At 40.8% G+C, this 20,000-nt stretch overlaps 4 protein-coding genes across 5 annotated transcripts in view; 3 read left to right on the top strand and 1 right to left on the bottom strand.

The window, feature by feature from the left end:
- Positions 1-9, top strand: part of glp2r (glucagon-like peptide 2 receptor) — a 12,112-nt gene extending 12,103 nt beyond the window's left edge. For both annotated transcript variants that reach the window (XM_079852005.1, XM_079852004.1), the window contains exon 13: positions 1-9. This exon is cut by the window's left edge and continues 394 nt beyond it. The gene's annotated coding sequence lies outside the window, so the exon portion shown is untranslated.
- A 1,892-nt stretch (positions 10-1,901) lies between these two features.
- rcvrnb (recoverin b) lies at positions 1,902-6,641 on the bottom strand. The gene is made up of 4 exons (XM_079851029.1): positions 6,267-6,641; positions 4,956-5,083; positions 2,619-2,730; positions 1,902-2,080 (listed from the first exon to the last, which is right to left on the bottom strand). The coding sequence occupies exons 1-4, from the start codon at positions 6,517-6,519 to the stop codon at positions 1,962-1,964; spliced, it is 612 nt and encodes a 203-aa protein (XP_079707155.1). The 5' UTR covers positions 6,520-6,641; the 3' UTR covers positions 1,902-1,961.
- A 1,036-nt stretch (positions 6,642-7,677) lies between these two features.
- pts (6-pyruvoyltetrahydropterin synthase) lies at positions 7,678-12,658 on the top strand. Its single transcript, XM_079850655.1, has 6 exons — positions 7,678-7,845; positions 9,054-9,133; positions 9,248-9,270; positions 9,409-9,465; positions 9,969-10,039; positions 10,133-12,658. Exons 1-6 carry the CDS (start codon positions 7,781-7,783, stop codon positions 10,263-10,265), a joined length of 429 nt encoding a protein of 142 aa, XP_079706781.1. The 5' UTR covers positions 7,678-7,780; the 3' UTR covers positions 10,266-12,658.
- Positions 12,659-18,867: 6,209 nt separating this feature from the next.
- The window catches only part of LOC307147305 (myosin-4), an 84,876-nt gene continuing 83,743 nt past the window's right edge, over positions 18,868-20,000 (top strand). The window contains exon 1 of the mRNA XM_079851974.1: positions 18,868-19,026. Coding sequence (XP_079708100.1) covers positions 18,943-19,026 — 84 coding nt within the window. The 5' untranslated portion in view covers positions 18,868-18,942. The remainder of the gene's footprint in view (positions 19,027-20,000) is intronic.

The following is a 20,000-nucleotide window of genomic DNA, read 5'->3' as shown; positions in this document are numbered from 1 at the left end:
TGTTTACGCCACAGAATAAAAAAAGGTAATTGTGACTTTTTAAATCACAATTCTGACTCCGTCGCAATTCGGACTTCATAATGCTGATATCTAAGGAAAAGGTTGGAATGGTGTGATATAAACACACACGACAAATGCCAGAATTGTGAGATAAAAAGTTGCAATTTACACTGTAATTTTTTTTTTTTTTAATCCATCCATCCATCCATTTTCTACCGCTTATCCGGGGCCGGGTCGCGGGGGCAGCAGTCTAAGCATGGATGCCCAGACTTCCCTCTCCCTCGACACTTCCTCCAGCTCTTCCGGGGGGACACCGAGGCGTTCCCAGGCCAGCCAGGAGACATAGTCTCTCCAGCGTGTCCTAGGTCTTCCCCGGGGTCTCCTCCCGGTGGGACATGCCCGGAACGCCTTCCCAGGAAGGCGTCCAGGAGGCATCCGGAAAAGATGCCCGAGCCACCTCAACTGACCCCTCTCGATGTGGAGGAGCAGCGGCTCTACTCTGAGCTCCTCCCGAGTGACCGAGCTTCTCACCCTATCTCTAAGGGAGCGCCCAGCCACCCTGCGGAGAAAGCTCATTTCGGCCGCTTTTTTTTTTTTTTTAATTGCTTAACTTATTTTGATGAGTTAAAGCAATGTAAAAACATGTGTTGTCCTAACTTATTGATCATATCATTTTTTTAGTGTATAGGATGTGCAACGATTAATCGCATCCAAAATAAAAGTTTGTGTTTACATAATATACGTGTGTGTACTGTGTATAATTATTGTGTATATATAAATACACACATGCATGTATATATTTGAGAAATATTTACATGTATATATTGTATATATATAAATTATATTATATATAAATATAAATATTTTATATATAAATAAATAAAAATTCTTAAATATATACAACATGCAAGTGTGTATTAATATATATTTATATATACAAAATAATAATCCACAGTACAGCCGTACATCGTAATGACCTTTCTTGTTTTTATTCCGTGGCAGAAACAAGCTTCCATAGTAAATGGCTTCCATTATGTTTTTGATACCTGATTTTTGTACATCTCTATGATGCAAGGTCCACAATCTAATCTAAGCTTTGAAATACTGTTGTTTATTTGCCTCATCAGCTCCTCGAAGATCTATTTCAATGAATATGACAGGAGTAGTGATTGATACAGCAGTGAAACCAACTGTGATTGACACTCATACAGAATATCTCCTGCTTTATTATCATCGAGCATCATGTCGCGACTCAAAGCCAAAACTATAATGCAGAAGCGACAGAAATGCAAATCTTGACATGCATTAATGTTTCCATTGTTGCACTATGCTAGATAATATTGATAGATGTATTTTATTATATGCATTTAGCTTCAAAACCACCAGTTGAGAGCCACTGCATTTTGATATGCTTAAACATTTTCAATATGCAAAGATTAAATTGAACAGTTTACATCAAATATCTTCACTCCATTATACAAGAATGCACACTAGAACTAAGAGCAACAGAACGCTCAGACACTCAATGTAAAATACAGTAGCATCAGTAGAATACTCAAAATGAAACGTTTGCATGACTGTTATATAGTGTTTTATTGATGGGCAAGTGAGTGTGAAGAAGAGTTGTGGATTATTTGCATAATTGGCATGTTTCACAGATGACTGTGGATGTGACCTTTTGACCCTTGTGTGTGTCACATGGCCAATGGACTGCTTGTGTATTTCATGACATGCAGAGGAAAATTAAATGCATTCCTGTTGCTGTTTCCATTCTGAACCGTCCGTTATGTTTTATACTGCATGTCGGTGGTAATAAACAACATTTTTACATGTATATTTCATGGCACACATTGAATTGAATTCCTATCAGTCGTTTAACTCAGCATGTAACAGTAGAAATGCACTTTAATCGTTTAAAAGAGTCAGATTGTACTAAAACAAGTAGCAGTGATTTAAACACATCATTGCTTCTTCTCTTTGAGCCTTTCCTGGACCTTCTGCGGCTCGTCGAACTGAATCAGCCGGAGAATGTTCTTATTGCCCATAACTCCTTGAATGAACTCTCCCTCTGTTATTTTACCTGACGATATAAAGAAAACGCATTCTTCAAAGCTCAATAAAGATTATTCTGTTAAAGTCCCCCTGTGGTGAAAATCCAGCTTTTAATGTTGTTTATGTGTCTATGTGGTGTTTTTAATGTGCTTTAAGACAAACCATGTGTAAATTCATAAGTCGACACCATTGCTGAGTATTTCCTCCTTAAAACTGCAGTGAACCAAAGACAGTCTCAAAAACACGCTTTGAAATCGCTGGTGTTTCTGACGTCACAAACTACCTTGCAACCAATCAGATCAACGTGTGATCGTCAACCAGTGGATCTCTGAGCTGAGCGAGTGAGTGGAGGCGGGGCTCATTTGCATATTCATAGAACCGCGCATACTAAATGAGGCAAGGGTGTCGAGTTACATTCAAGATATTTTCAAGGAAAAACACTTAATTATGTCATTTGGTGATCAAAGATGAGTTTTAAGGGATAAAAGTATTGACTACAGAGGGACTTTTCCTTATTCTATATCTTTGTCATCTAAGACATTTAACACAAGCAAATAGTCACTTACCATTTTCTTTTTTCCCAAAAAAGTCCCAAATTTTATCAGTTCGTTTTTCTGGGGTGTTCTCGTCATCCGGAAGGTTTTTCTGGTCTTCTTTGGAGATCATGTTGAATATTGACTGCAAAGAGGAGCAAACGTTCTCTCAAAGTTATGAACAAACATTCTTCAGTAATGAGAATAATGTTCTCAGAACGTTAGCGCAAAAACACTATATAACATTTATTTTCTGAAATGTTTTAGTTGAACGTTTTTCAGATGTTACTTGTTTTGGAACGTTCAGATTCAAAAGTAACGTTATGATCATATAATGTTCTCATAATGTTCTCGCAAAATGGATGTTTCCTAAGAAAAAACTGGACGTTCAGAAATAATCTGGTAACACTTTACAATAAGGTTCATTAGTTTACATTATTTAATGTATTAACTAACATTAACTAACAATAAGCAATAATTTTTTTTACAGTATTAATCTTTATTAATGTTAGTTAATAATAATCCAGCTGTTCATTGTTTGTTCATGTCAGTTCACAGTGCATTAACTAATGTTATACTACAGGGCCGTTGAATGCTTGAATCTGATTAGTTGACAAACGTTCTAAGGTGTGCATTATTTTCAGGGAAACACATGGCTAAAGTAGTTCCAGGCAGGTCTTGGCCGTGCTACAGTTCCATATCACTTCGCGTAGTTAACGGTAATAACGGAAAATAGGATACAATTCATAACAAGAAAAAACATTTAGCCCCATGCGCTTGATCTGCAATTTTCAATGTCTAGCTTCACAATCAATGGAAACATGCAGTTTAATTTTAATAAATAAAGTATATTCCTATCTATAATCAATAGAAAATTAAACTGAATATAGGCTAAATAAATGGATAGTCCTGCAGCACGGATTATTATTGCAGATAATATAACAAATAAATAATTATTGATAGGCCTTACTTGTTAAAAGGCTTTTTTTTTCATTTATTTGGCTAGTCTGTCATCTGTCAATAATAGAAAAAAAAGACTGAACGAATGAATTAAAAGTAAACGAATTGAATTAATAAATAAATAAATAATATTGACGCACATGCTTTTCTGTCTCATTATTGCAACATCTCTCTCTAATAACTGCATAAAGCCGAGCCGAGGACACACTTTAAGGCCGGTTATGAATGTAATTTGATACTTATGACTGATCATGCCCAAACGCGTGTTCAGCGCGTTCAGTCTGTGTTCAAAGTCGGTGTTTAAAATCTGCTGTGATGAAAACAGTCAGAGAATGTGTCAGCTAGTCGTGTGTCCCCAGCATTAGTCTGCTATCAGTGGCTCAAACCTCCGTTACTAACTCTAAAATGACGTTTTGGAATTAGCAACGGAGGCATTGGATTAGATGCGTAAGAAATTAGTCCTACATACAAGAGCGTTTTAATGACAACAACTTTACAAACGTCTTGAAATACATAATCTGAACAATGTTTCGAGGTGTGGTAACTGTAGTATAAGCGGAATAATTGACGACAGGCCGTTGAATTATTAGAAAAATAATGCACACCCGAGGTGTAACTCCGCTTCGCGTCGTGACCGCATTACCACCTCGGGTGTGCATTATTTTTCTAATAATTCAACGGCCTGTCGTCAATTATTCCTTACTTATTACATGGCTTGGCTGAATTCTAATGTAGAGTGCGGTGTGTTATTCCTTGATATCAGACGCTGAAAAGTATAACACACCGTTGCCATGAAAAACAGAGCGTTGCTATGGACGCGGAACGGACTATTTTCTTTAGCGGAAGCAATACCATCGTTTTTAAATCAATAAACTCCTTTTTAAATCAATATTTTGTGTCAAATTATTGATTTATTTTGTAGGTAGCCATGTAATAAGCGGGATAATGTAGAGCGAGGCGGTTGTTATAGCGAATAACACCCCCGACAGGCTGAACGGGACCCCGAGGCGAAGCGGAGCTTGAATCCTTAAGGGGTTGTTATTCGCTACAACAACCGCCTCGCTCTACATTATCCCACTTATTACATGGCTAAATAAATCAATAATTTGACTCAAATTATTGATTTAAAAAAGGAGTTTATTGATTTAAAAACGATTGCTTGCGCTAAAGAAAATAGTCCGTTCCGCGTCCATAGCAACGCTCTGTTTTTCATGGCAACGGTGTGTTATACTTCGCAGCGTCTGATATCAGGGAATAACACACCGCATTCTACATTAGAATTCAGCCAAGCTATGTAATAACTAATGTTAAGTAATGAACCTTAATGTAAAGTGTTGCCAATAACGTTTTCAAAACATTCCTCGTTAGCCGAGACGTTGGAGTGTGTGAGTAAAGCTGGTGTTTATTCACCTTCACTATTTCATGAATCTCGTTTTTGGTGATGGTGCCGTTCCTGTCCACGTCGTACAGAGCGAAGGCCCACTCCAGCTTCTCCACGGTCTTCCCGGAGGACGTCAGGTGCAGAGCCACGATGTACTCTTTAAAGAGGACAAATCATGAAAATCGGACTTTTCCCGTGTGTAAGTGCTATAATCGGTGCTTCTGAAACACAGTAAACGTGAAAAGTGAAACCCAGTAACTGTGTTCTGGTGAGCCTTTCTCTGCAAGCATGTTATAAAATAAGACGATCAGGTTTCGCTCCTTCTGACGTATGAAGAGGATCTTATTATAATATTACCGGCCCTTAATCTGCACGTTTACACACACCAGCCGACATTTGGTTCCACACGCGCCAACAGAGACCAGTTCTAACGCACTGATGAAGATCCAGCAGAGCCTGAAGCTGTTCTGTGGTTGAGCACAGACGAGCACTGAACACTATTGACCAGAACATGCCACCGCTGTCTTATAAAGACCTCAGGAACTGTGGACACTTGTGGAGAAGTTAAACATGATGATGAGATGATCAGTGTAACTCCACAACAACTACAGAAATGTCTCCACTAACATTCAGAAGCTCTTCCTGAGTCTCTCCGTAAGGCTGCACTCGCTACTGGTTATTCTGGGATTCTGGATGAGGGAGATTGGCCTGTTCTGTTATTGCCGGAGATTCTGAAGCTCGTGTAAAGACTCCGCCCTCTTCTGAACGGAGGCGGAGCTAAAGCTCATTTGCATTTAAAGGGACACACACAAAAACAACGCGTTTTTGCTCACACCCAAAAAGAAGAAAATTTTACAAGCTAGTCGAGTCTCCTTCATTTATACAACGCTTTTAACAATATAGATGTTTCACAGCAGCTTTACAGTGATAATAGGAGATTACAGTAACAGATTGTTTAGGCTTTACAGCAGATCTAGAATAAAGTTATTGTCCAGATAAAGTTAGTTGGGATTGATTCACTTCCATTGCAAAGATCATTAGTTATTAACTTAGGGGCCGCTAACACGACACAGAAAACCCTTAATGCGCTCCTGGTGACTCGAGAGCGCAAACCCTGAAACAGGGTGCAAGAGTAGGACAATTTTGAAAAACGTTATCATCTCCACGTACACCTCAAAAACGCAAATCTGTGAAAACGCCAACGCCATGCACACTACGCGCTATATACGCATATATACAAGCTATAATAAATGAATGAGCTGAAATTTCACAGACACATTCTGGGGACGCCAGAGATTTATATTCCATCTTGAGAAAAGATGCATAATATGTTTACGCACCTTTAAAGTCCAGCGTTCCGTCGCTGTCAGAGTCGAAGCTCCTGAAGACGTGTTGCGCGTAAGCTTTGGGGTCGGCGTCGGGGAAGAAGCTAGCGTAGATGCTCTCGAACTGCTCTCGACTGATGCGCCCCGTCGGACACTCGTTCAGGAACTTCTGGTACCAGACGTAGAGCTGCTCCTCGCTGTACTTGGTGTTCATCTTCAGGTCCTCCAGGAGGTCTTTGGAGAGGGCTCCACTTTTAGCATTGCCCATCTTCTCAATTACTTTTCAGATTGTGAGCGAGCGTCCAGGATCTGCTTTTAAACCCACCGGAGGATTACGGAGGATGAAGCCGTGATTATGGCTGATTTGATAGTGACAGATTTCCAGGAATATATCAGCCTTATGTCACAGCAGGAAACCTCTTGATCTTATTTGATGCATTCGGATTAAATCACAATATGCTGTTGCTAAACACTTTTCCTGTGGTACAACATAGAGGAGTGATGTATGCCTGCATATATTTATATGGCGGCTCGATTATATATATATATATATATATATATATATATATGTAAATTCATGCAAATGTGTGGGATTAGAAGTTAGAGACTGATCAATATTGAGAGGCAATACTAATTATTTTTGGTTTATTTGTTCAAGAAACAATATTCAATCATTATTTATGTTTTATTGCACAATTGCAACTATGTTAATGATAATAAAAATATATATCACATATTATAATACACTTATAGTATATAAATGCTATTTATAATGTATTTATAATTTAATGTTAGAATATTAAAATTCTTAAGATATATTTTGTTTCATTGCTTGAGCAATATTAATGCTTTATTCCACAATGGTAACTAACAAATATATATTATTAATAATTACATATATATAATTATTATGATATTGTACACACATTTACATAATTTTTTTTTTTTTCATTTTATATATATAATGAAAAATTAAAAATCTATGTGTGTACATACATAAAACATTAATTTTATATGTATTAACTCATATATAATACAGTTATTAATATTATACATATACACACATATATATAAACATTTGTTAACATATTAAATTATATATATATATATATATATATATATATATATATATATATATATATATATATATATATATACAGAGAGATACATTTATATACTATAAATAACATTTATTAGTATATGTATATATTGATATGTATGTGTGCACAGCCTATATATAATATTACTTTAATATATTAACAAATGTCATATGTGTGTTATGGAATATGGAATAATAAGACATTTGTCCAGATGTAAGAGAAGACACGTGATGATCATGAGCAGCTTCATGCACGCGGAAAGTGCTGACGTCACACTGTAATCGATTAGCGCAGATGAAAGGCTCGATTAAGCCACGCCTCCACTGTACACTGAATCATCTGAACTCTATGATATATGAATATTGTGCAGAGCATCTGTGACTTATAAAGCTTTGTGGAGTGTGAACACAGAGAGGTTTCTGAGAGAACATGTCCGAGCGCATCGGGTTCATCACGCGCGTGCAGAGCTTCTGCGCGAGCCATCGCTTACACAGGTACAGCTCACTATTATACATCCATAGAGCAAATACATAATAATAATAATGGCAAAATTATACTTAAAACACGCTCTTTCAAACAACGTTTCGCCTTCTAACTCTCACTAACGCTGCATGAGCGTCTGAACCTGTGTGTCTGTCTCACATTTATCATCAGACTATAACTTTACACACTTTCACACTTCCTCGATCAAAATATGAAATCTCGTTCAACTGGTTTGGATCCCATTCCAACAACCAGTCTGTAAATTATGAATAGGCTGAAACTACTTGTTGCAGGAAGACAGCGGGAACATGCCGCGTCATCACGAAGGAATTCTGGGAATTGTAGTTTAAACATCCAGATGCTTTATTTTGACGATGTAAACAAGACTTAATTGGCTTAGTTAATTTCATTTGGAGCTTCATCCCACATCGCCTCTTTAATCAAATAAGTGGCCTAAAGCTTGAGTCATTACAGCTGTTCCTCTAATATAACCCTGATTCATGTTTGCTATAACTCTCTAACAGCGAAAAAAAAAAAAAAACGCTGTTGAAATAACTGAGAAAAAATACAATATCAAACATATTTCTAATATTCTTCATAAACAACATAACATTTCTCTGAGAGGGAATATCTTTGGAGCTCTATAATTGATAATATTAGATGGAATAGAGCTGGGTTAATCCCCTTTAAATATTGTATTAATTAATACAGTAAAAAAAAAAGAAAAGAAGAAGCCAGACTTTCTACGTTAAAATGTTTAATTGAAAAAGAGTTTTTTTTATGTAAAGTTTTCAATAGATTTTGGATGAAACTGGAATAAATCATGTTTAAGTTAGAGAAAGTTAAATACTGTTTCACATTTAAATATGTTTTATGAGAACAAAAGTAACAAAGACCTAGAACTCGTTGGTAATCTTTTTATATTTAATGGCATGATTTTATAACAGTGGGTGTTTTCTATTCTCATGTGTCTTCATTACGATCAAATTCTATATATAAAATATTATGACAGAATCTCTAAATTACCTGTTGCAATGCAATATCATTATATATATATGTATAACATTTCATTGTGCTATGTTTGGTTCTGTATGCAAATAATAATAATATTAATAAAATAAAAATTGATGATTTTACCAATTCATGCCTATTTTAAGTCATTGTCAAATGTATTATTATTGTTATTATTCATTTGTTTTTAATTTTTTCTTTTTTAAAGCAAATCTTTAAGTGATGAGGAGAATAAACAAATATTTGGAAAATGCAACAATCCTAATGGCCACGGTCATAACTATAAAGGTGAGCGGTTCTACATGTAGTGCCAGTAAACTATGATCACGCTAGAAATGAATATATCATAGATGTTTCATGCATGCACACAGTAAATATGTTTCTGATATTTCTGTTTTCCAGTTGAAGTGACGGTGCGAGGAAAGGTATGGATGTGTGTGTGTGTGTGTGTGTGTGTGTGTGTGTGTGTGTGTGTGTGAGTGTGTGTGTGTGTGTGTGTGAGTGTTAGGCACATGTTATTATCAGTGTATGGTGAGCTGGGCTGACTCTCGTGTGTTTCTCAGATCGACGGGACGACAGGAATGGTGATGAACCTGACCGACCTCAAGGACTATATCGAGGTCATTAGGAGTTAAAAATAAACTCAATTCTCGTTTATTTGCACAATACACATGGTTTCAAAGCAGCTCTACAGATGCAGGAGTCCACATTACAGTTTACACTGATCTGTGAAGTTATGTATTTCAGAAATGCACATATGCAAAATCACAGGTAGCGAAAAATGTATTCATTTAAACTATGCAATAATTTAATGCAGAAACAATGAGCTCATTGAAGTTATGAACACTTGTTTGTTAATAAATGATTATGACATTTAGAAAAAGTAGCATTGATAAATAAGAATAGTTGTATAAAAGTTATTATATATTCGGGATAAATAGGACAGCTTTTCCCAGTCATTGCAAAGACAGAAGTCTCTCAGTTTATCTGAATCTACAGGATATGAATGTTATATTTAATATGCTTTTGAATTCTTTTAGATATTCGATGATGATTGAAATAGACACAATGCGAACAGAAGGAGTGAGCACTTGTGCAAGGTTTAATAAGTTGTGTTTTTTAGGAGGCCATCATGAAACCACTCGACCATAAAAACCTGGACCAGGACGTCCCGTACTTTGCTGATGTCGTCAGGTGTGACGGAGAGCCTTGATGATGATGATGATGATGATGATGATGATGATGATGTCATTTTAACCTCATGTGTGTGTGTGTCCGCTCATGCAGCACTACAGAGAACCTGTCCGTGTTTATCTGGGACGGCATGGCCAAGCTTCTCCCCCCCGACAGCCTGTACGAGATCAAAGTGTACGAAACAGACAAAAACATCGTGGTGTACCGAGGAGAACAGAGTCACTGATCCCAGATCAGCAGAGAAGCCTTCGTGGCTTTAGAAAGTATATTAATGAGTGAGAGCAACACCAGAACATCAGATTAATGTAAGACACTGAGACTGAGGATCAGCTGGGGGATTGATCCTATTAAACACTGAGAGATTACACACACACACACACACACACTCACACACACACACACACACACACTCACACACACTCACACACACACTCACACACACTCACGCACACACTCTCTCACACACGCACACACGTACGCACGCACACACACACACGCACTCAGACACACACACTCACACACACTCACACACACGCACACACACACGCTCACACACACTCTCACACACACACACACGCACACACACACGTACGCACGCACACACACACACACACTTTATTTTATTCCACATTACAAGTCAAATTTCATTAGGAATATTTTTTTTTAATAATCTAACAGATTACAGTTTTTTTCGATTGCTAAACGACAGTGGGCACAACTGGAGTCACATGTGCAAAACTCTAACTCCAGTCTGCACAGCAGCAGTTCATGTGGACCAAACTCTAGTTCGTTTTTCATTGCTTGAACACAGTTTTCAAAACTCTACACACTTATCCCATGACTTTAACCACAACCTGCACAACACTGTGGATTTACAGCACTTTGTTCAAATGCTAACACACTGCTGTCAAAACTGTGAACCACACATTCAAAACAGAATAGATTTCAGCCTTGTGCCTTTCAAACACTGCTGACTGCAATCTCAGCTGAAAGGCTCCCATACACAAAAGAAATATATTTGAAATATATTTTTGGAATATATGCAATATTCGAAATTGGCCCAATAAATATATTTTAGTTAAATAGGGTTATATATATGTAAATATATTTCACACTTACTGTAACATCATATATTTTTGTTATATTTCAGAATATATTTCAAAATGATAAATATAAGTGACCAACAATGCAAATATATTTCAATGTATTTGGAATATATGCCACATATATTTTCGACACTTTACGTAAAATATATTTCAATATATTGTTTTTCTGTATGGGTGGAGGTGGAAAGTGTTTGGTCACCACCCACATGACCAAAGGTCTCTTTTGGAAGCCATGCGTGCCGGATGTGAGGACACGAGTCCAGAGGACTGCCAGGGATGGATAAGGCACTCCAGAAGGTTCTTCCCCAGGTGCATGGCAAGAGAGAACATTAGATGTGATGTTGATGAAAGCCTGTGGCCTGATGCTAGAGAGAGCAGGATTAGCCCCTCAATTATTTGTTCGAATTACATTACATTACATTACATGTTCGTATGTACTTTTAGTTTCTACCTTTTTTTTCTCATTACTGTAATTCCATAAATTACTACAGACTATTGAAGCAAACTGCTCATTTTCATTTACCTTAAAGAATTGTTATGCTCTAAAAATTTAAATAAATCATGTGAAAGAATGTCACTTTTTTCTTTGAAGAAAATATTACTTTGTATGAAGTCACTGAAATTGTTCAAACTGTAAAGATGAAAAGTTAGTATTTTCTGTATTGGTGTTTGATGCTAGTGTTTTTCCTCTCAGTGTGTTCTGAGTGACAGTGTGTGTTATCTCAGTGTGTTCAGTGTGACAGTGTGTGTTATCTCAGTGTGTTCTGAGTGACAGTGTGTGTTATCTCAGTGAGGGTTGTGTAGTGTTTGGCTGCACTGAGCCTGTTTTGAGCCGTGTGTTAAGAGTTGTGTTGCTTGGAGTGAGTTTTGCAGGTGATGTGAACTGTTTAGCTCAGGTGACTGTTGGTAGTGCAGACTGTAGTTAGAGTTTTGCACATGTAGCTCCAGTTGTGCTCACTGTCGTTTAGCAATCGAAAAAAACTGTAAAACGAATCAGCACATTGTTATGGATTATACAGGTCTAAGGGTTCAGGAAACATCGTGGTTTCCACATTAACATGTTTCCTGGAGTTGCTGGGATCGAACTGTACTTTGATACTGTTTGGCCCCTGTTTTAGAAATCCCCCCCAATGCAAAGTCCACACACACACACACACACACACACACACACACACTCACACGCACGCACTCTCACACACACACACGCACACACACACTTACTTTTCCAAGTGAACAGTCTTGGCACCCCATATTTTACGTTTCTCAAAGCTCTTTTTTAACAAAACAGTTACAAAATTTGTATTTTCAAGTATTTGTTCTATTGAATAATGAAAATGTTTCAATGATATACATGTTTTGTACTTAAATCTGTTGTCGGCATTTTAATGTTGTGTGTTTGCTAATCTAAAACTCGTTTTTTCAGTGCACTTGCTGAGAAAATGTTTTTAGTTCATCTGTCCTTCCAGTAGATGGCGCCACACGTGTGTCGAGTGCGTCACAATAAAGTTTACATAATAAGATCTAGTTCTAGATGTTTGACTGTGCATTAAACACACAACCAGCAACACCAGCGATTTATGCCAATATCTCAATCTGGAGAAATGCTTGACCCTGCATCACAATAAAATAATAAAAGAGAGATACAGTTGACCTCGCGATGTGAGGATTATGATTACATGCACTCTTCAAACACACGGATGGCAGCGAGTACAATCTTCCATATATCTACTGTAAATGCAGTATTATGCTGGTCTTGTCCTGCGTTTCATTTTCCGAGGTGATCTGAGAACGAGAAAGAAACGCTGGCATGAACGCGTTTTGGACAGAATGATGCAGAAATGTTTAATATTTCTTCCGTCAGATCAACAGCTTTCTGCAGGAGGACAGTGGAGAACTATGATCGTTCTGAACAAGAAAGGAGTAAAATTGCCATTATTAAATATGCTTCACTGAAAATAGCGCATGCAGAGCTTTACTGAGAGATTAGTCATTATTTAATCTCATGTTTCTAAAGGTAAAATGTTTATTTAATGAATACAGGAACATGTGCAGCTGCGAGTGATTTGAGCCTTTTGGGTTGAATAAAATATCAAGTGACTGATGGGAAAAGGCATTAATTAAACCTTATAAAACACCTAAAAGTGAAAGTTGTATCAAAGCATGTCAATATCCCAGCTAACAAAACTATGTTCGAAGAACGTTTAGCTAACATTCCCATTAATTATGAAATGTTATTTCTGAATGATCTCTGAATAGCCTATCCAGCTTTTTAAATGTTTTAAAAACGTTTTTTTTTTTTCCTTCTCTTGGTTATGTGAACGTTAAGGGAACATTCCATTCCATCTTCAAACATTATGGAACGTTATTTTTAATGTTCTGTGAACGTTCTGAAACAAGTATTAACATTTAAAAAACATTAGACAAACGTCCAACTTAAAAGTTTCAGGGGTGGGGGGGGGGGGGGGGGGGGATCTTCCATGAACGATGTATAAATAATGTTTTTGTGCTAATGCTTTGAGAACATTATTAAAGAGCAGATCACTTTGAATGAACGCTCTATTAACATTACTGAGAGATCGTTTGTTTATATCTTTAGGGGACGTTTATGGTGACTCACAGAACCCCTGCCTCTAGTGGCCAGTGGATGAACTGCAGTCTAACGGAACCCCGGTCTCTAGTGGCCAGTCGTTGAACTGCAGTCTAACGGAACCCCGGCCTCTAGTGGCCAGTCGATGAACTGCAGTCTATCGGAAACCCTGTCTCTAGTGGCCAGTGGATGAACTGCAGTCTAACGGAACCCCTGTCTCTAGTGGCCAGTGGATGAACTGCAGTCTAACTGAACCCTGGTCTCTAGTGGCCAGTGGATGAACTGCAGTCTAACGGAACCCCGGTCTCTAGTGGCCAGTGGATGAACTGCAGTCTAACGGAACCCCGGTCTCTAGTGGCCAGTGGATGAACTGCAGTCTAACGGAACCCCGGTCTCTAGTGGCCAGTGGATGAACTGCACTCTAACGGAACCCCGGTCTCTAGTGGCCAGTGGATGAACTGCAGTCTAACGGAACCCCTGTCTCTAGTGGCCAGTGGATGAACTGCAGTCTAACTGAACCCTGGTCTCTAGTGGCCAGTGGATGAACTGCAGTCTAACGGAACCCCGGTCTCTAGTGGCCAGTGGATGAACTGCACTCTAACGGAACCCCGGTCTCTAGTGGCCAGTGGATGAACTGCAGTCTAACGGAACCCCTGTCTCTAGAGGCCAGTGGATGAACTGCAGTCTAACGGAACCCCGGTCTCTAGTGGCCAGTGGATGAACTGCAGTCTAACGGAACCCCGGTCTCTAGTGGCCAGTGGATGAACTGCGGTCTAACGGAACCCCGGTCTCTAGTGGCCAGTGGATGAACTGCAGTCTAACGGAACCCCGGTCTCTAGTGGCCAGTGGATGAACTGCAGTCTAACGGAACCCCTGTCTCTAGTGGCCAGTGGATGAACTGCAGTCTAACGGAACCCCGGTCTCTAGTGGCCAGTGGATGAACTGCAGTCTAACGGAACCCCTGTCTCTAGTGGCCAGTGGATGAACTGCAGTCTAACGGAACCCCTGTCTCTAGTGGCCAGTGGATGAACTGCAGTCTAACGGAACCCCGGTCTCTAGTGGCCAGTGGATGAACTGCACTCTAACGGAACCCCGGTCTCTAGTGGCCAGTGGATGAACTGCAGTCTAACGGAACCCCTGTCTCTAGTGGCCAGTGGATGAACTGCAGTCTAACGGAACCCCGGTCTCTAGTGGCCAGTGGACGAACTGCAGTCTAACGGAACCCCGGTCTCTAGTGGCCAGTGGATGAACTGCAGTCTAACGGAACCCCGGTCTCTAGTGGCCAGTGGATGAACTGCAGTCTAACGGAACCCCGGTCTCTAGTGGCCAGTGGATGAACTGCAGTCTAACGGAACCCCTGTCTCTAGTGGCCAGTGGATGAACTGCAGTCTGATGAACTGCAGTCTAACGGAACCCCGGTCTCTAGTGGCCAGTGGATGAACTGCAGTCTAACGGAACCCCGGTCTCTAGTGGCCAGTGGATGAACTGCAGTCTAACGGAACCCCGGTCTCTAGTGGCCAGTGGATGAACTGCAGTCTAACGGAACCCCGGCCTCTAGTGGCCAGTGGATGGACTGCAGTCTAACGGAACCCCTGTCTCTAGTGGCCAGTGGATGAACTGCAGTCTAACGGAACCCCGGCCTCTAGTGGCCAGTGGATGAACTGCAGTCTAACGGAACCCCTGTCTCTAGTGGCCAGTCGATGAACTGCAGTCTAACGGAACCCCGGTCTCTAGTGGCCAGTCGATGAACTGCAGTCTAACGGAACCCCGGCCTCTAGTGGCCAGTGGATGAACTGCAGTCTAACGGAACCCCGGTCTCTAGTGGCCAGTGGATGAACTGCAGTCTAACGGAACCCCGGCCTCTAGTGGCCAGTGGATGAACTGCAGTCTAACGGAACCCCGGCCTCTAGTGGCCAGTGGATGAACTGCAGTCTAACGGAACCCCTGTCTCTAGTGGCCAGTCGATGAACTGCAGTCTAACGGAACCCCGGTCTCTAGTGGCCAGTCGATGAACTGCAGTCTAACGGAACCCCGGCCTCTAGTGGCCAGTGGATGAACTGCAGTCTAACGGAACCCCTGTCTCTAGTGGCCAGTGGATGAACTGCAGTCTAACGGAACCCCGGCCTCTAGTGGCCAGTGGATGAACTGCAGTCTAACGGAACCCCTGTCTCTAGTGGCCAGTGGATGAACTGCAGTCTAACGGAACCCCTGTCTCTAGTGGCCAGTGGATGAACTGCAGTCTAACGGAACCCCGGCCTCTAGTGGCCAGTGGATGAACTGCAGTCTAACGGAACCCCGGTCTCTAGTGGCCAGTGGATGAACTGCAGTCTAACGGAACCCCTGTCTCTAGTGGCCAGTGGATGAACTGCAGTCTAACGGAACCCCGGTCTCTAGTGGCCAGTGGATGAACTGCAGTCTAACGGAACCCCGGTCTCTAGTGGCCAGTGGATGAACTGCAGTCTAACGGAACCCCGGTCTCTAGTGGCCAGTGGATGAACTGCAGTCTAACGGAACCCCTGTCTCTAGTGGCCAGTGGATGAACTGCAGTCTAACGGAACCCCGGTCTCTAGTGGCCAGTCGATGAACTGCAGTCTAACTCTCCTCAGTGTTGGACTGAAGAGAGACGGGGAGGTGTCTGTTCCTGCCTGTTTATAAAGGAGGACTCTGAACAGTTTTGCTAGTGATTCTGGGATTGCAGCACGTGGAAGTTTGTATATGCAAGAGTTCCTCACTCTGGTGTTGGTACAGAGAAAAACGTAGGTTATGGTTTAATATGAATAATGTCCGAACAAAAGCAGTATTCCGTGTGAGATGGCGTGAATCCAGACAGTGATCTGTGCACACACACTCCGTCACGCACAATATAATACTCTGAAACTGCATTACACTGAATTCTGCCTGTTGTTTTGGTATTTTGATTTATGTATTTCAGCTGAACGAAGGGTTGAGGAAGAAGAATATCTCTCTAACAGGGACGTGCAGTCAGGGTAGGCAGGGTAGGCAGTGCCTCACCAAAGGAAATGTTGACATTACATTTATTAATTCCAAGAACTTTATTAATTCACCACATTATTAATTGCATTTATTTTATTCCAAATATAATTTTTTGTAACAAAAATGTTCAGGAATACACACATAATATACTAATTTTGCCATTGTTTACTCCTAAAACCATTGTTTCATGCAGGAAATTCAAAGCCATATGGCCATTGAGGCAGAGGTTAGCAGTGCCTCTTTGGTCCATAGAACGTAGTTTACGTAGGTTTGCGCATGCGCAGTCAGTTCTCATGCTGTCTTGAATGATCAACATTGAGGCAGAGACCGAGCTTGCTTCATGTCACGTGACCCACTCGCTCTCGGGCTTGGCAACCGACGTCACTGCGCAGTGCATTCTGGGACGTAAACAAGAGTGCGCCGCCATTTTGTGAGGCTACATCGGGCGAGATTTAAAACAATCACTTACTACACGAAACAATGTTGAAAAGTCGATTAAAAGAACGAAATGTACTATACAGAGACAAACTTCTACCTGACGCAAGAAAACGGTACATGGAAAAGATGTCATTGATCGGAAATATGGATCCGTATGAGGTGCCTGCAAGAGAATATACTCGAGACCCCGACGATTTACCTCCTCTGACATTTCCAGATATTTTTGTTTATTTAGTCTGTGGTGTGAATGCTTATTCCGAGGCTCAGTTTCGTAATTATAAATCTATGGAGGAAGCCCACGTTCAGTTCACAAATGGCTGGGTTCATGACTTGGAAGCCTACAAACCGCCGAGTTGTGAAAACACTGTTGTTCGTACAAAGGTGCGTATCATCTTGCTTACCTAGTTGTGATTAGTAAAACTCCTGACTACCTACTATAGTGTTTTGTCCTCTGTAGAGGACATTATGTTTTAGCGATTTCTCTGAGACATTACATGTCCTGTACAGAGCACATTCAGGGCTTTTCAGAGATAAGTTACCAAATGATTGTATGTTTCACCATGACAACTGCGTGTCGGTGTGTGCGCGTAGCGCAGTTTGTAGGAATAAGCTGTTTTTGTACTTTAAAGCTGTACTGCTGACACAATGTTTTCTGACTGTAGCCTATTCAAATCCTGGTGCGCCGTCACCAGACCAATAGTGTGTGTGTGTGGCTGTCTGTGCGCGTTTGCGCATTTTGAAGGAGTGACTAAGCTGGTTGTCGGTTCGCTGACACCGCGCCGCCTCCCTCTCTTATATTATAATTATTAAGGCCTCATTATACTTCTGCGTCGGACCTACGCCGGAGCCTATACGCTGTAGGCAACGTGTTGGTTTTAATTTATACTTCTGTGTCGTTGTCCGCGTTGACGCGCACCTAGGGAGCATGTGAAACCCCGAGGGAGGGGTTCTGGCAGACCAATCACCGCGCTTGTGTCCGCGTAGAATTGACGCGTTGTTACATTTTTGGAGAGGTGCACGTCAGGGTACGCCGTAGGGTACGCGCGCTACACACAGCCTACGACGTAGCTACGGCGGCAGTTCGACGCAGTAGTATAAAACAGGCTTTACTGTGTCCCGCACAAAACATTTGTTTGTTGTAGTCATAAGATAGATGTGTCCATTAATTTGATTATTAGATTTGATTGTGCATTAGCCTCACATATGACTGACTTTGCTGTATGCAGGCAGCGATGTGATGATGCCTGATATTGAACTTGGGAATGAATATGAACATATATGCCACATTGATAGGTCACAGCCTACCCATGACAAGATTTCACCGCACGTTACTGGTTTGCACCCCTGTTCTATGATGGCCGATTCATTGAAGAGTGTGTAACATGTGGGTTATTTACAGTTTCGAGTCAACTATTAATTTCAGATGCGAGGATCATAACGCTTCCACATGGAAAAGAGGAATTTCGGTTTGCTGTGAGTGATAATAAATGCAGCCTTGGTGAGCATCAGGAGGACATCTTACCAACTCTACACTGTGGAGCGGTTTGTGTTTTTATTCATTGTGAGTGAGTGAGTGAGCGCGCGACCGAGCGAGCGCGCGCCTGTGTGTGTGTGTGTGTCAGAGGGAGTCTGGATGTTTTCTTTTCGTGCTCTAGTTCCTCCCCCTGCGAGCGAGCGCGCACGAGTGTGTGTGTGTGTGTGTGTGTAGTGCGGATCAGTCTCAGGTAACAGATGCCTCACACACTCAGCGGGATGGGCAGTGTGTGCTTGTGTTGAGGATGGAGAAGAAAGTGTGTGTGATCCAGACTGACTTCCACCAGTGCCGTCCCATCATCGCCATCCACAGCAAACCACTGGCACACGTAAGACTCTGTCTCTCTCTCTCTCTCTCTCTCACACACACACACACACACACACACCCTCTGTGTTTCTGCTGTGATGATTTCAGACTCATACTGATTTTCAAGATTGTATTGTTCCAGTTTTGTGTTCATTTGTTGTTATTTATTTAACACGTTTAAAATCACAGTAACACTTTATTTTGATGGTCCCTTATGAACATTCTGTTGACTAGAAGTAACTCTACTTTAACTACATGTAAACTAACTCTCAGTAGAGTATTAGTAGAGTATTAGTAGACTGTCTGCTTAATATCTGCTAACTCTTTATTTTGATGCTCCTCAACAGATATTCTACTGACTATAAGTATCTTTAGTAACCTTAACCGTACCAGTCTACTAATACTCTACTAATACTGAGAGTTAGTTTACATGTAGGTGCAACATTACTTATAGAATGTGTTAAAGGGACTATCAAAATAAAGTGAAACTAAAATCACACACACACACACACACACACACACACTCACTCACTCACTCACACACACACACACACACACACACACACTCATTCATTCACTCACTCACTCACTCACTCTCACACACACACACACACACACACACACACACACACACACACACACACACACACACACTCATTCATTCACTCACTCACTCACTCACTCACTCACTCACTCACTCACTCACTCACTCACTCACTCACTCACTCTCACACACAAACACACACACACATACACAGACACACACACACACACACTCACGCACGCACGCACGCACGCACGCACGCACGCACGCACGCACACACACACACTCATTCATTCACTCACTCACTCTTACACACAAACACACACACACACACACACACACTCATTCACTCACTCACTCACTCACTCACTCACTCACACACACACACACACTCACTCACTCACTCACTCACTCACACACACACACACACACACACACACACACACACACTC

This window comes from Squalius cephalus (genome assembly GCF_949319135.1).
Source record: "Squalius cephalus genome assembly, chromosome: 19".
Taxonomy (NCBI): domain Eukaryota; kingdom Metazoa; phylum Chordata; class Actinopteri; order Cypriniformes; family Leuciscidae; genus Squalius; species Squalius cephalus.
This window is presented reverse-complemented; position numbering and strand designations above follow the sequence as displayed.

Bases quoted from the DNA above. Each gene is read 5' to 3' on its own strand.
- rcvrnb (XM_079851029.1), bottom strand. From the start codon at position 6,519: ATGGGCAATGCTAAAAGTGGAGCCCTCTCCAAAGACCTCCTGGAGGAC. The intron at 5,084-6,266 runs GTGCGTAAACAT...TCCTCTTTAAAG, and splicing joins CGGAACGCTGGACTTTAAAG to AGTACATCGTGGCTCTGCAC. The intron at 2,731-4,955 runs GTGAATAAACAC...TCCTCTTTGCAG, and splicing joins AGATTCATGAAATAGTGAAG to TCAATATTCAACATGATCTC.
- pts (XM_079850655.1), top strand. From the start codon at position 7,781: ATGTCCGAGCGCATCGGGTTCATCACGCGCGTGCAGAGCTTCTGCGCG. The intron at 9,466-9,968 runs GTCATTAGGAGT...TGTGTTTTTTAG, and splicing joins ACCTCAAGGACTATATCGAG to GAGGCCATCATGAAACCACT. The intron at 10,040-10,132 runs GTGTGACGGAGA...CCGCTCATGCAG, and splicing joins TACTTTGCTGATGTCGTCAG to CACTACAGAGAACCTGTCCG.